Source organism: Somniosus microcephalus, chromosome 3 (assembly GCF_052327205.1).
Source record: "Somniosus microcephalus isolate GS21.2 chromosome 3, FLI_Smic_1.0, whole genome shotgun sequence".
Taxonomy (NCBI): Eukaryota; Metazoa; Chordata; class Chondrichthyes; order Squaliformes; family Somniosidae; genus Somniosus; species Somniosus microcephalus.
In genome coordinates, this window is record NC_140989.1 from 275473204 (window position 1) to 275490368 (window position 17165).

General features: G+C 42.9%; 1 protein-coding gene across 1 annotated transcript in view; it reads left to right on the forward strand.

The window, feature by feature from the left end:
• Positions 1 to 17165, forward strand: part of LOC147121976 (transcriptional protein SWT1-like) — a 130027-nt gene that overhangs the window by 85617 nt on the left and 27245 nt on the right. The window contains 1 exon segment of the mRNA XM_085978111.1: positions 524 to 667. Within this exon segment, the coding sequence (XP_085834237.1) occupies positions 524 to 667 (144 nt within the window).

Consider the following 17165-nt stretch of genomic DNA (forward strand, 5'->3'; position numbering starts at 1 on the left):
GTGTACTGATACATACATGTATATATATATATAAGTATATATATTAGTCAAAATAGTACAGTTTTGATATAAACAAATTCTTGGCTGTTTTCCAAAACAGTAATTTTACTCCTTACACTGCTAGGATATGCAGATGTTGACTGGGCTAGAGAAACTGAATGATGAAGTGTTAACTTGGGTATTAGAGATGACAAAGACTGTGTTATATTGTAGATAAAGTTGAGGAGATTGTTGCATATATTTGAAATCTGTGAAATGTAGACCAGCTATTAACAGTATCTACTGAATGACTGTGACAAACTCACATAGACCACCAAACTGGAATTCAAATAACTTACAATCTGCTTACTTGCTCACAAATTAAAACAGAGAGGGTTTTTTTTAATTGAATTAGAAATCCTGTAAATAAAATATTCATAATAAAGGAACATTTTTTGCTTGTAAATCAATGTTAGTTTTTTGATCATATATGACAGTACATGAGATTTTGAGATTAATATTTTTTTGAATATTTTTTCCCCAGCTCGTTAATTTTTGCAACCTTTAACCTTCCTCACAACTCATTAGCTGTTGTAATTGACAGCAAGCTCCCACTTCCTGAGGAAGCGTTTCAGAGCCTGCAGAGGTTGATGCCTGCTGTAAAAGAACTGCTGGCAGGAATTGAAAGGTGAGCATCTAATTGCCCTAAGAGGAATGCATAAAGCAGTTGGAAAGTCTTTTCATTTAATGTAGTTTCTCAAGTGTCATTTAACGATTATATTGAAAGCAGTACATTATCTGACTACCGCCATGAATGCGTTTTACATAACTCATCCATTCTCCCAGTGATGAAATCTAATAATTGCACAAACAGAATTGCAGAACATTGCATCAATCCATGCCCACTCACTTCATGCAGAAACCCTAGGTATATTATAATGTAACAAACCTTATGGGTTATCTTATTAGCAAGTGAGAAAAACTTTAAAACATGCAACACCTTTTTTTTGTTTTCGTATTCTAATTTAAGGCACATTTGCTATTATTGTAAAAACCTGTGCTAGAACAAATGGTAAAGCTACTTGCTGGTTAATGACCAGAATTTTTTTTATTTTTAATTGCCTATGTTAACTCTTCATTCACCAGGAACTGCAACTTGAAGTTTAAATAAAAACAGAAAATGCTGAAAATACCTAGTACAGTAGGTCCGTCAGCATCTGGAAAGAGAACAGACAGGTTAATGTTTCAGGTAGGAATCCTTCATCAGAAGTAGTAAAGCTGAAGGGTCTCTACCTGAAACATTAACTCATCTCCACCCCCTCCTCCCTGCCCCGCCCCACCAGTTTTCAGGTGCTGAAGGAACTAGCTGTGTATTTCCAGCATCTTCTGTTTATATTTCAGCATTCACAGATTTAAAAAAAATCTAATACTTGAATTTTATCTAGAGATAATAAACATCTTCTGGTATAGATGAGAAGGTGGTTAATGAAGCTGGATAGAGCAGCCACAGCTACAAAGAAGGAAATGAAGCAAGGAAGCAGAAAGAATAAATCTGTCAAGAAAGGTCCCCTTTGTGGAGTGGAATTTTACAGCCCTGAGACAAAGTACACTTCAAATGCATTAGTAAAGTACTTGTATTTGCATAGGTGGAGCACTAACTATGGTCGATATCAGTCTATCGTCAAAATAATACAGCACTGTACAGGGCCAATCTTGGAAGTGACTTTGTATTTTTGCATTTCCTCAGTTAATGTTGTTCAAGTTGCTACTTTATTGTTATAGAGTAAATGATGGACAAGAAAAAAGTCCCCCTATAGCTAGTAAATTGTACATGTGGAATGGAGATGGTACAATTTATATTTGTAAGAAAATGAAGTCAAAGATTGTGGCTGGCACCTCTAGTTTTCGGAATTATTCCATCAAGGTGTGTTTTGTTAAAGTTGTTTCTACTGATTCGCTTGGTGAATAACAGCAAAGTCATGCTACTATAAGTGGAGTATTCAGCTTCTCCTGAGTTATTTGAGCTAGCAAGCTGTTTTGGTTTCCAGCTCATCAGAGCTGGAAACTAGTTCTCATTACTACAAGCAAAGTACATGGAGCATAAAATATTTACAATTTCATAGAATTATAGAATGGTTACAGCACGGAAGAGGACCATTCAGCCCGTCGAGTCTGTGCCGGCTCTCTGCAAGAGCACCTCAGCTAGTCCCACTCCCTCGCCCTTTCCCCGTAGCCCTGCAAATGTTTTACTTTCAGGTATTTATCCCACTCCCTTTTAAAAGCCGTGATTTGAGTCTGCCTCCTTTCAGGCAGTGCATTCCAGATCCTAACCACTCGCTGAGTAAAAAGGTTTTTTCTTATGTCGACTTTGGTTCTTTTGCCAATCACCTTAAATCTGTGTCCTCTGGTTCTCGACCCTTCTGCCAATGGGAACAGTTTCTCTCTCTCTCTCTATTCTGTCCAGACCCCTCATGATTTTGAACACCTCTATCAAATCTCCTCTCAATCTTCTCTGCTCTAAGGAGAACAACCCCAGCTTCTCCAGTCTATCTACATAACTGAAGTCCCTCATCCCTGGAATCATTCTCGTAAATCTTTTCTGCCTTCACATCCTTCCTAAAGTGCAGTGCCCAGAATTGGACACAATACTCCAGTTGAGGCTGAACCAGTGGTTTATACAGGTTCATCATAATTTCCACGCTTTTGTACTCTATGGCCTAGAAATTCAGTGCCCTTAGCACCGATTTTGCGGCGCTAGAGGGCCTAGCGCTGCAATTGGCGCCGGTTCCTAAATTGCCTGGGGCCCTTCCGCGGCGGTAGACCGGTAGCGCTGCGCCGGCACCGATGACGTCATCGGTGTGCGCAGCGTCCCGGTTGCCGTGGTAACCCGGCCCCAAGCCGAAATTCAGTTGCGGCCGCCTCGCCAGTGGCAGCCGCAACTAAGACTCCGGCAAACGAGTGCTGCCAGAGTCTGCGCCGGCGCTTTAAGGAGGCGCGGCGGCCGGCCGCTTTCCCGCCGGCCGCCTGCCCGCAGCTCCCTCCCCGGACTTCTCCCCCACCCCCCCCGGAACAGATGCAAGCCCGGCACTTGTCCGAGGTGCCGGGCTCATTTTTGAAGAGATTTGCGCGGGCCGCGGCCGGGTGCAGGCAGCTCCTCCTTAACGGAAGGAGGAGGCCTGCACTTCCCGAGCCTGCCGCACCGCAGCGGGCGCCGGAATAGCGCCGCAATGCGGCGTGTTGCGCCAGTTTTCAGGCGCTAAAACCCTTCAGTAGCGCCGGCAGCCGTTTGGGCGCAGCGCTACTGAATTTTTGGCGTGCGCAAAGGGACTTAGCGCCGGCGCTAACTTCCGGCGCTAAAGCCCTGGCGCAGCGCAAACTCAATTTCTAGGCCTATACCTCTATTCATGAAGCCCAGGATCCCGTAAGCTTTTTTAACTGCTTTCTCAACCTGCCCTGCCACCTTCAATGATTTGTGTACATATACCCCCAGGTCTCTCTGTTCATGCACCCCCTTTAGGATTGTACCCTTCAGTTTATATTTCCTCGCCTCATTCTTTCTACCAAAATGTATCACTTCAATATATTGTATTCATTTAAATATAATATATACCTAAGCACACTTTATGCTGCTTTTAGTTAAAAAAAAAAGTCCTGGATTGCTTTTTGTGGCGATATGTTTTAACAGGATCTTGTTTTTCCCCACAAACTCAGTTGCATTCACTAATCGCTAACCTGAATTACATAGTCTTAGAGGAAGAGGAATTTAACGTGTAATTACAGGTTTGGCTGTTGACTGGGCCGTTTCTGGCGTCAGAACATGAAGTAGTTGTTGGTTTCAGAGGCAGAATTTTCTTTAACTTTTTATTCTAAATAATTTAGTTACACCTTTTGTTGACAGTTTTAGTCTTGGGGGAGCATGAGAAAGAAGAGCAGTAGCAATAGCTGCTGCGAAGTAGCATATGTTAAATGTGAATTAGAAATAGGAGTACAGTGTGCACCTTTTAAAGTCCTGGGACTCGCATTTTAAAATCTTGATTGAAAGATCCTGGCGTAATGTTTTTTTCCAGCAAGTAAGGCTTTCTTTAAAGTAAATGTGAGCTGCTTTTATATTGCTGTTGTGCCCCCGGTCCCAAAGTGTGGGATTTTTGCTCAGTCTTCCCAGCTGCTGCAATTTTACTTTGGTGTTGTTGCCAACCCCACAGGCATGGCAGTTGAACAATTTTGTTTTTATTTATTTATTCACAGGATGTGGGCGTCACTGGCAAGGCCAGCGTTTATTGCCCATCCCTATTTACCCTTGAGAAGGTGGTGGTGAGCTGCCTACTTGAACCGCTGCAGTGCGTGTGGTGGAGGTACTCCCACAACAACTTGTATTTATATAGCGCCTTTAAATTAGTAAAACGTCCCAAGGCGCTTCATTGGAGCATTGTCAAACAAAATTTGACACCGAGCCACATAAGGAGATATTAGGACAGATGACCAAAAGCTTGGTCAAAGAAGTTGGTTTTAAGGAACGTCTTAAAGGAGGAGAAAGCGGTAGAGAGGCAAAGAGGTTTAGGGAGGGAATTACAGAGCTTGGTGCCTTGGCAGCTGAAGGCAAGACCGCCAATGTTGGAGCAATTAAATTCGGGGATACTCAAGAGGCCAGAATTAAAGGAGCGCAGTGCTGATAGGTAGGGAGTTCCAGGATTTTGACCCAGCGATGATGAAGGAACAGCAATATATTTCAAAGTCAAGATGGTGTGTGACTTGGAGAAGAACAGCAAGTATAATGGCCCAGAAATTCGGGTCTCCACGGGTGAGTACGCACGGGGTACTCACCCGTAGGCCTGATGGAAGTGCCGGTTTCCTGCATGCACTGCGCATGCGTGGGAAACCTGCACTTCCGTTCCTCTGAAAGCAGGGGTTCAGAGGTCGAACGCGTGCGCGAGGGAGTCTGCACGTGCGCTTTGAACTCACATTTTTTTTACAGGTTTTTCCGTGAGGGTAAGTCTTTAGAATTTAGAAATTTAAAAAGCAGGCGTAAGGCCTGCTTTTTACAAGGTAAGTGGTCAATTAATTAAAATTAAAACATTTTTTCCACAGGTTTATTATTTTTAAATACTTTAAAGCAAGGTAAGTTTATTTTTAGCCCCGTTAGAATATAAAATTATTTTTTTCAAATATTTAAATTATTGTTTAAAATAGTTATTTAATGTAATTTATAGTTTATTTTAAAAATGTGATTTTGTTTACATTTATTTGAAGGTTTACTGCTATTTTGGGGCCGTAGTATTTATAAGTCTTGACAGCTCTTCCTGTCAAGACTTATGAATGGAGCATTCCCTGCTCCGATTGGCTGACCATGGCCCACGTGATCCCAGGGGACGCATTGAACTAACTGCGCCCCTGGGACATGCAAGCACTGCGCGCCGGCAGCTGGGCCAGGCCCCGGATCAGAATTCCACGGGGCCCTACAGCTCAACTGCCGGCGCGCAAGGTAAGTGCAGGTCGGGGGCTTGCACCTGTGGGAAACCCCCGACCCGAATTTCTGGGCCATTGTTTCTTGTTCCCCCTTCTATTCTCTCCCCATCACGTGACACCTGAGTTCCTCCAATTCCTGAATACTGTTCCTGAGGTCTAAATAAGGCAGTTTATGGATAATTAAGATACATACACACAGATATATCACTTTCCTCATTAATCTCAATCTTTAGAAGGGTACCAGATGAAGTTTCAAAATAAATGTGATTTCTGAGATTCAAATCCTACACATTATTTAAAAGCAAAAAAATTCCACTAATGATCTAAACCTCATATTCACATGTGCCTCTGGTTGATGTCATTTGCTAGGATGCCTTTTGGAGTCCACAGTCTTTTTAAAAATTCATTCACGGGATGTGGGCACCGCTGGCAAGGCCAACGGTTATTGCCCAACCCCAGTTGCCCTTAAGAAGGGTGAGCCGCCTTCTTGAACCACTGCAGTCCGTGAGGTGAAGGTATTCCCACTGCGCTGTTAGGTAAGGAGTTCCAGGATTTTGATGCAGCACCGATGAAGAAACGGCGATATATTTCCAAGTCAGGATGGTGTGTGAGGGGAACTTGATAGTTGTTCCCAAGCGCCTACTGCCCTTGCCCTTCTAGGTGATAGAGGTAACGGGTTTGGGAGGTGCTGTTGAAGAAGCCTTGGCCAGTTGCTGCAGCGCATCTTGTAGCTGGTACACAGTTGATGCCACGTTGCACCGACGGTGGAGGGAGCGAAGGTATTTTAAAGTGGTGGATGGGGTGCCGATCAAGCATACTGCTTTGTCCTGGATTGTCTTGAACTTCTTGAGTGTTGTTGGAGCTGCTCTCATCCAGGCAAGTGGAGGTTATTCCAAAGCACTAATACAATAGCAAAATACTGCGGAAGCTGGAAATCTGAAATAACAACTGAAAATGCTGGAAACACTCAGCAGGCCAGGCAGCATCCGTGGAGAGAGAAACAGAGTTAACGTTTCAGGTCTGGGACCCTTCATCAGAACTGCTTTTGTTATTCCAAAGCACTCCTGACTTGTGCCTTGCAGGTGGTGGAAAGGTTTTGGGGAGTCAGGAGGTGAGACACTCACCGCAGAATACCCAGCATCTGTGACAGGTCGATTGGTGAGAACGAAGTCAAATAGGTTTGTCCCTTGCGTTGGTTTTCTCACCACATGCCACAAGCCCAGTCTGGCAGCTGTGTCCTTCTGGACTTGGTCAGTATTGGTGCTATCAAGCCACTCTTGGTGATGAACATTGAAGCCCGTCACCCAGAGTACATTCTGTGCTTCTTCCAAGTGGTGTTCAACCTGGAGGAGTACTGATTCATCAGCGGAGGGAGGGCAGTAAGTGGTAATCAGCAGGTTTCCTTGCCCATGTTTGACCTAATGCCATGAGACTTCATGGGGTCTGGAGTCAATGTTGAGGACTCTCAGGGCCACTCCTTCCTGACTGTATTACCACTGTGCCACCACCTCTGGTGGGTCTGTCCTGCCGGTGAGACAGATTTCCTTCCCTAAATTACAGTAGTGAACCACTTCGATTTTTACAACAATCCAAAACCTTCATGGTCACTTTTTACAGATTCTTTTTGCCCCAGATTTTTTAACCTGAAATCAAATTCTCAAAATGCCATGGTAAGATGTGCACTCACGTTCTCCGGATCTTTAGTCCAGATCTCTGGATAACTAGTCCAGCAACATAACCACTACACTACCTTACCCAGATGTATACACATTGCCCAGTTACTTTTTTTTAAAGTACTAAACCTATATTCATGAATATTTATTCATGGATGACATGCTCATTTTTTTTACTTTGCATCTTGTATGTATCAATGGATTAAGCACAAAGAATGAATGGGAAATAATAACATGACAAAAAATACTTTAAGGTATGTGCCATCAGGATGTCACCGACATGATTTGGGCAGCATTCCTGCGCAGACTTGCAGTTAATTTGGCGCATTAAATCAGAAGTTTTTAAAGTTCCTGTATTGCCACGTTCTCAAGATTAACATTCTTTGATTCTTCAGTCTACATATGCACATATATATAAGATATATGAGCAGGAGTAGGCCATTCAGCCCATCGAGCCTGCTCCACCATTCAATAAGATCGTGGCTGATCTTCTACCTCAAATCCATTATTAAGGAACTAGTAGCAGGACATTTAGAAAATCATAATACAATCAAGCAGAGTCAATACGGTTTTATGAAAGGGAAATCGTGTTTGACAAATTTATTAGAGTACTTTGAGGATGTAACGAGCAGGGTGGATAAAGGGGAACCAGTAGATGTAGTGTATTTGGATTTCCAGAAGGCATTCGATAAGGTGCCGCATAAAAGGTTACTGCACAAGATAAGAGCTCACAGTGTTAGGGGTAATATATTAGACTGGATAGAGGATTGGCTAGCTGACAGAAAACAGAGTGTCGGAATAAATGGGTCATTTTCAGGTTGGCAAACTGTAACTGGTGGGGTGCCACAGGGATCAGTGCTGGGGCCTCAACTATTTATAACCTATATTAATGAATTGGATGAAGGGACCGAGTGTATTGTTGCCAAATTTGCAAACGATATAAAGATAGGTGGGAAAGCATGCTGTGAGGAGTACGCAGCCTGCAAAGGGATATAGATAGGTTGAGTGAGTGGGCAAAAATTTGACAGATGGTGTATAATGTGGGAAAATGTGAGCTTATCCACTTTGGTAGGAAGAATAAAAAAGCAAAATATTATTTAAATGGAGAGAGACTACAGAATGTTGCAGTACAGAGGGATCTGAGGGTCCTCGTACATGAAACACAAGTTAGCATGCAGGTACAGCAAGTAATTAGGAAGGCAAATGGAATATTGGCCTTTATTGCAAGGGGAATGGAGTATAAAAGTAGGGAAGTCTTGTTACAACTGTTCAGGGTGTTGGTGAGACCACACCTGGAGTACTGTGTACAGTTTTGGTCTCCTTATTTAAGGAAGGATATACAGTATTTGCATTGGAGGCAGTTCAGAGAAGATTCACTAGGTTGATTCCTGAGTTGAAGGGGTTGTCTTATGAGGAAAGGTTGAGCAGGTTGGGCCTATACTCATTTGAGTTTAGAAGAATGAGAGGTGATCTTATTGAAACATAGAAGATTCTGAGGGGGCTTGACAGGGTAGATACAGGGAGGATGTTTCCCCTCGTGGGGGAATCTAGAATTAGGGGGCATGGTTTCAGAATAAGGGGTCGCCCATTTAAGACGGAGATGAGAAGGAATTTCTTCTCTCAGAGGGTCGTGAATCTCTGGAATTCTCTACCCCAGAGAGCTGTGGAGGCTGGGTCAGTGAATATATTCAAGGTGGAGATAGACAGATTTTTGAAAAACAGGGGAATCAAGGGTTATGGGGAGCGGGCAGGAAAGTGGAGTTGAGGCCAAGATCAGATCAGCCATGATCTTATTGAATGGTGGAGCAGGCTCAAGGGGCCGAATGGCCCACTCCTGCTCCTATTTCTTATGTTCTTATGACCACTTTCCTGCACTATCCCCATATCCCTTGATTCCCTTAATATCCAAAAATCTATCGATCTCTGTCTTGAATATACTCAATGGCTGAGCCTCCACAGCCCTCTGGGGTAGAGAATTCCAAAGATTCACCATCCTCTGAGTGAAGTAATTTCTCCTCATCTCAGTTCTAATGGCCGACCCCTTATTCTGAGACTGTGACGCCTGATTCTAGACTCCCCAGCCTGGGGAAACATCTTCCCTGCATCTAGCCTGTCAAGCCCTGTAAGAATTTGTATGTTTCAATGCGATCACCTCTCATTCTTCTAAACTCTAGAGAATATAGGCCTACTCAATCTCTCCTCCTAGGACAACGCCCCCCCATCCCAGGAAACAGCCTGGTGAACCTTCGTTGCACTCCCTCTGTGGCAAGTTTATCCTTCCTTAGGTAAGGAGACCAAAACTGTACACCAGGTGTGGTCTCACCAGGGCCCTATATAATTGCAGTAAGATGTCTTTACTCTTATACTCAAATCCTCTTGTAATAAAGGCCAATATACCATTTGCTTTCCTAATTGCTTGCTGTATCTGCATGTTAACTTTCAGGTGGTTCGTGTACAAGGACACCCAGGTCCCTCTGAACACCAACATCTCTCACCATTTAAAAAATACTCTGCTTTTCTATTTTTCCTACCAAAGTGGATAACTTCACATTTCTCCGCATTATATTCCATTTGCCATGTTCTTGCCCACTCAGTTAGCCTGTCTATATCCCCATGAAGCCTCCTTGCATCCTCCTCACAGCTTATATTCCCACCTAGCTCTGTATCATCAGCAAACTTGGATATATTACATTTGGTCCCCTCATTCAAATCATTGATATAGATTGTGAATAGTTGAGGCCCAAGCATTGATTCTTGCAGTACCCCACCAGTTACAGCCTGCCAACCCGAAAATGACCCGTTTACTCCTACTCTCTGTTTACTTTTGTTACTCTCTCTGTTCCTTCCTGACCCACTCTGCTTATTTTTACCCAAAACTTTACTCTGCTCTGGAGCCTTGACATTTCTCTTGCTGCTTTTAAATTTACTCTTTCCTGACTCCTCCCACCCCCTTTTTTAGTTTAAAGCCCTGTCTATCTTCGTTATTGTTTTTATGCTAAAAGTAATGCAGCTTCAAGTTCTGCAAATGGTACAGACCTTTTTTCAATGTAAATGGGCATGGATTGTGCCTCTGATTCAAGACAAATTCCAAAGTAAGAAGGGATTTTCATGCCAGATCTGGAAAGATGAGAAAAAACATTGAAAGGCCTTTCTGGAAGAATGAGATCATTGGCACTGGAGCTAGTCCAAGGAGTTAACCGCATCAGGAAGTTGAGCAACAACTCTACGTGCTACCTCGGGCGTACAAGACGGGGAGCTGGCAGTCACCGATGCACCACTCCCGTGGTAGCTCCATTGCCTCAATGTTGAGAGTAGAGTTACAAGCACAGCAGAGGCAGTTTAGGCACTTTTTTTTAATTTAATGTTAGAGAATGAAATCTGTTTGGCATAATGCTGTGCTCCTTGCCGTTTGAAGTGCTGACCTGTCTAATGGATTATCTTTATTCTCTTTGTCTGATTCAGAATTTCGGTGCAGGTTCTGTTTGCTAAAAGATCTGAATTTGAAGCAGTCTCAAATTCTTAAACAAAAACAATCCCTCGAATGATTCGGTGTGTTACAACCTTCTGACTCAGAGGTGGGAGTGCCACCACTGAGCCATGACTGACCTGGATTGTCTCTAGAATACAAAAGCAGATGTGTCAGTAGGTTGTGGGTTCAAGTCCCACTCCAGAGAGATGAGCACATAATCTAGGCTGACACTGCAGTGAAGCACTGAGGGAGTGCTGCACTGTCAGAGGTGCCATCTTTCAGATGAGACATTTAACCGAGGCCCCGTAAAAGATCCCACAGCATTACTTGAAGAAAAGCAGGAGAGTCCTCCCCGGTGTCCTGGCCAACATTTATCCCTCAACCAACACCTAAAACAGATGAGCTGGTCATTTATTTCATTGCTGTTTGTTGGAGTTTGCTGTGCCCAAATTGGCTGCCACGTTTCCTACATTACAACAGTGAGTACACTTCAAAAGTACGTCATTGATTGTAAAGCGTTTGGGACGTCCTGAGGTCGTGAAAGGTACTATATAAGTGCAATTCTTTATTTTTTTTCTATAACACAGGAAATCTGTTGCAGTTGGTCACCAAATTAGCAATTTAAAAGAGGCTTAGATGGTGATGCTAGGTCTTACAGAATTTGATTCAAAGCCATAAATCTAAAATTAAAACCAGCACATCTTGTCAAAAAGATAATTAGTGATCACCTGTCCATCAAAATGTTTTGTGGCTGTCTCATCCACCTGTGTGAAACCTCATGAAGAACATTTCTGAATAGTGTACACTCATGTCTGACATTTTTATTGGTGCAGTGTTTCTATTTACAATCTGCGTCTATGGTGTAATTTTTGATTGGTTGTGTTTTGCTGTGGTGTCATTTTTTCATATTACAATTATAGTATTGTGCAACCTTGCTTCCGATCATTCAACTTAATTTTCCATTTAGGTTTATCGCGCTGTTTTAACAAAATTATATTGCTAGTTCTTTTTGTTCCTCCTACTCTAATTGATTAAGCTGCTTACACTGTCTAACCTTTCCCACAGCTCTGCTTGCTTTACTCTGTTTTTATTCTTGTTCCAACTATTTTCATTTTTGTCCTTGTACACACATCACCAATGTGCACTAATGTGGGAGTTAGGTGATATATAAACAATTTCCTATTTTTGGAAGATCAGAAAATGGCAGTCTACATACTAGATTTGGAGATTTAGACAAACTCGATTAAAAAAAATAGAAAGAGGTGGCTACTGCAAATAATGTCACTTTCTTGTAAAGAGTAAGTTAAAATTCACATGAGGAGATACACACACACACACTAGTGCATTTCCCATGGATGAACTAAGGGTTTTATTGATCTGAAGCATGGAGTGTGTAAAATATGAGCAGGAAGTTTCAGTGAGGCTCAACTTTCATCTTATCAAAACCTGCTGTTTTTGCAAAAGCAGCTGATCTGATCTTGCACGAATGGTTGGAGATGGTGGTCTCTGCTTCTCTGATCTGATTGATCAAAGAGATTTTACAACACTTCATCACACAGACACATTTACAGAGCTACAACACTTTTAATCATATAGGTTTTGAGTCATTAAAAGAAAGCTAGATGCACATGTATATGACACCTTAACATGTCTTTCAAATGTCTCAAACCTCTACACATACAAGGAAGTACAGTGACTTATGTAGGCAGATGCAGCCGCCATTTTCTGGACAGCAAAACCCCACACCAACATTGCAATGAATGACCAATTAATCTATTTTAGGTGTTATTTGTGGGCATTTCATTCTATCATGCCAGATTGGGAATGCAGAAATACTTATTTCAAATTTTGTTGTTTCTTAGACTTTTAAAAAAAATGTCTTCATACCGACTGGAAATATAAAATGAGTGACAATTCTACTAACCAACTAGCATTGAAGGCAACTATCTTGGAGTAACTGCAAACCATAAAAAAGCAACTCACCAGCTTGCAAACAATGGATACCAAAGGGGTCATTTTAACCCCCCAAGAAGCAGCGGGTTGGGTGCGGGTAAGAAGGGAAAGATTTAACATTTCAAACCCGACCCCAACCCACTCACTTCCAGTTTTAACGGAGGGGGATCAAGGTAGGGGGCGGGTGACCAATCCACTTTCAGGAGGTGGGTCAGACGGTAAAACCTTTTAAGGAGGCTGCGTAGCTCCATTTTTACAGATTTTTATTTTTTACCCATTTCGGCTGGGTTTCCCAGGCCTCGGGAAACCTGGCAGGTAAAAGGAGGCGAGAACGACCTGTTCCATAAACGAAGTGCATTTTACACTACTGCCTTTGGGCCAGGAAGAGCAGGAATGTTTCCTCCAGGCCCAACAAGCCTATCTGCTTTTCCCTCCCCGCGATCGGCCAACCCCTCACCTCCACGATCTCTGATCCCAGCAATCTCCCCCCTGATCTGCCCTGACTCCCCCTCCACTTCCACGCTCTTCTCCACCCCCCCCCCCCCCCCAACCACGATTCTCCCCTACCCGCGATCGATCCCTTCCTTCTCTCTGCTCCCCAGCTGCGGCCTTGTGCCACAGGTTTTCACGCCAGACAGGCCTGTCAATCTGGTGGGCTGTCTGGTGAAAAAATGTAAAAGGTGTCCTGCTGTTAATTTCAGCAGGACATCTGGGAAACCCCTACTTCCGGGTTTCCTGTCCAGAACTACTCTTTCCCACCGCTGCATCCCCATAAATATCGGGGCCCATGTCTTTTCATATTCAATCCTTAATAGTTTTTTTCTGCTTTCTCACTGTATCTGATTTCTACAGCCTGTTGCAACTTTGATCAACTTCTCGCCTATAGTTTAAGTTCACATAATCTTTTATTTTCTTGTAAAAAAAAATGAATTTAACTTAATAACAAGTATTTAAAATCATTTTATTGTGTCCTTATCAAAGCAAGGAATCTAGTGGGCAGTGGAAGATTTAATCATTTTGGAATTCATCTATCCTAGAACTTAGTATCATACATCAGAAATTACTTTTTCATAATTTTCCTTTGGAGAAGTATGTTGCCTTTTTAAAGGTCAGTGCTGTCTTGATGGTTAATATAGTAAATAGCTGAACTACACAGACCAGAAATGTCCCACAGTCAATGCTAAGTTAGCTGATCTCATCTTGGGCAACAGCAGAGTACTACAATTCACCTTACTGTACTTTTTTTTTATTCGTTCCTGGGCTATACCTTGTTAGGAAGATGACAATTAGTCGGGGTTCCTGTTCCTGATCATTATCTTGCAACCCCCCTGCTGAAAGAGTGTGTGTATGTTTCTTTGTTTGCATCCTTGTGTGTATGTGTGAATATTTGCTGAGGGTGGAAGAGGGGTGGTTGTCGTTCTCACATGATTGAATAGCCTGCCAACATTTGCTGTCTAGGTTCACCCATGAATAATGGCTACTTTAGTGAGGAACGGGAAGGTGCCTTTGGAAGCATTCGCCAGAATAGATTGGAAGAAGAGAAATTGAGAGAAAAATAATTAGTACGGCTCACAATTGTGATGTAACTGCTTTAAAAACATTTGATCATAGGTGCAAAACAGTTAAACACTTCATGTAATTTTGTCTTCCTTAAACCTTACAGCTTTTAATATAAATTGTAAAAACTGATTATTTCTGATTATCAGATCTGTTTTCATTTTTTTTCTCTCTTTAGTTTAAGAATATATCATGGCTAACAAATGCACTGCCAAAATAAATCAGAGACAGGGTCTGAGCTTCAGTAAACCAATTCAAAGTAGAGAAATAAAATGGACCTTGTTTACTATTTTATGGTTACAAGTGACAGTGTTAATGCACGCAGAATACTTAACACCAAGATCTTAGTACCCATACAATAAACAGAACAGCCCACTGGTGACGGTGAATTCTAAGTATTCTTTCAGTCATGCGAAAAATCATTATAACTCCAGAGCACAGCAGGAACAAGGAAGTTATGGGGCTTCCAAACTTGTGAAAGAATTGCTTCAACTGACCATTACCATTTTAATGGCCTGTTTATACCATTTGCTTGGCATAATAACCATTGAATATTGGCCGCGAAATTCACCCCTGTGGCGGTGGTAGTTCTGGCCTTTTTTAATAAAAAATAGCGTCTGCCTCACTTCTGCCACGGCCCGCGATGTTCGCCATCTTGGTGAGGGTGGTAAGTGCGTGCGGCAGCAGTATGCAGAGTAGGCAGATTGTGACATCAGTCAGCGTGTAACGTTGATTTGATACACGACCTGCCATTTTTGATGTTGCTGCTCCATTCAACGCCCTCTCCTAAACACGCACAGCTGAACATGCATTCAAAAGTTATTAAAATGTCCAGGGAGTGCTGCTGGGCATTGTGAAAGTGTTGGCTGCTACTGGAAGGCCTCCGAGTATACCAGTTGCTTCCAGTCAAGAGGGCTCTAGTTGCAGTCCCCTTTGCACTGCAGCATGACAGGAAGATGGAGCAGAGGCAGCAAAGAAGACAAGCTGTTTGCAGAGGAAGGAGGGCTCTCAGCAGGAGGCCTTATTAACCTTGGGTCTTCAGGGAGCACTTCTACCTGCACCTATGCCAGGAGCAGTATGTTCGGCGACTCTGCTTCACCAAGGAGGTGGTCACAGAACTCTGCCACCTCTTGGAACCAGACCTGCAGCCTCAGAGCAGGGCGCAACAGCGCTGCCAGTGGCCCTCAAGGTGACGGTGGCCCTGAAATTTTTCACCAGCAGATCTTTCCACGCTGGAATAGATGACATAGCAAACATCTCGCAGTTCACCTCCATCGCTGCATCCGGGAGGTCACAGAGGCTCTGTACGCTAGGATAGGGGATTTCATTGTCTTCTCTCTAAACAGAGAGAAACAGGAGGAGCGTACACGTGGCTTTGCCAGGATATCAGGCTTTGTGGACACTGCATCTCAATGGTAGAACTACGAATGAGGTTCAGCTGACAGAGGTTGAGGGGCTAGGGTCGAAATGAAAACACAGAACCTTATAGGTAATAATCTCTGGATTTTTACCTGAGCCACGCACAAATTGGCATAGGGATAAGCAGATTAGAAGGTTTAATGTGTGGCTAAGAGAGTGGTGTGGGAGGCAGGGGTTTCAATTCATGGGGCACTGGCAGCAGTACTGGGAAAAGAGGGAGCTGTTCCATTTGAATGGGCTCCATTTAAACCAGGCTGGGACCAGTCTCCTGGCAAATCAAATAAGTAGGGCTGTAGATAGGGCTTTAAACTAATGTAGGAACAGGAGTAGGCCATTTAGCCCCTCAAGCCTGTTCTGCCATTCAATAAGATTATGGTGATCTGTGACCAAACTCCATATACCTGCCTTTGCCCCATATCCCTTAATACCTTTGGTTAACAAAAATCTATCAATCTCAGATTTAAAATTAACAATTGATCTAGCATCAATTGCTGTTTGCGGAAGAGAGTTCCAAACTTCTACCACCCTTTGTGTGTAGAAGTGTTTCCTAATTTCACTCCTGAAAGGTCTGGCTCTAATTTTTAACTGTGCCCCCTAGTTCTAGACTCCCAACCAGCGGAAATAGTTTCTCTCTATCTACCCTATCTGTTCCACTTAATATCCTGAAAACTTCGATCAAATCACCCCTTAACGTTCTAATTTCCAGGAATACAACCCTAGTTTGTGAAATCTCGCCCCGTAATTTAACCCCAAGAGTCCGGGTATCATTCTGGTAAACGTACGCTGCACTCTCTCCAAGGCCAATATATCCTTCCTAAGGTTAGGTGCCCAGAACTGCTCACAGTGCTCCAGGTGTGGTCTAACCTGGGCTTTGTATAGCTGTGGTGGGCGGGAGGGGGGGGAGGAGGCGTGGTGGGACGATCCAAAAAAGGGTAAATTCAAAAGCAGTAAGAGAAAAGTCAAGGTTATAGAGCAGAGTAGTGAATTGAGTAAAAATAAGCAGAGTGAGTCAGGAAGGGACAGAGAGCTTAACAAAGGTAACAGGGCATCAGTGACTAACGTGGCATCAAGGAAAAATAGAAAAAGGTTAAAGCTAAAGGCACTATATTTGAATGTGCGAAGCATTCACAACAAAATAGATGAATTAATAGCAAAGTTAGAAATAAATGGGTTTGATCTAATAGCCATTATGGAGACGTGGTTGCAGAATGACCAAGGTTGGGAACTAAGTATTTCAAGATACTTGACTTTTAGAAGACATAGGCAGAATGGAAAAGGAAGTGGGGTAGCCCTGATAATAAAGGATGGGATAAAGACAGTAGGGAGAAAGGATCTTCGCTCGGAGATGTAGAATCACTTTTGGTGGAGCTAAGAAACAACAAGGGATAGAAAACACTGGTGGGAGTAGTTTATAGGCCCCCTAACAGTAGTTGTAGTGTCAGGCACAGTATAAATTAGGAAATTAGAGATGCATGTAACAAGGGTAATACAGTAATCATGGGGAACTTTAATTTTCATATAGACTGGGCAGACCAAATTTGCAGTAATAGTGCAGAGGACGTGTTCATGGAATGCATTCAAGATGAGAAATTTCTCCACTCAAAGGTTTGTGAATCTTTGCAATTCTCTATCCTAGAGGCCTGTGGATGCTC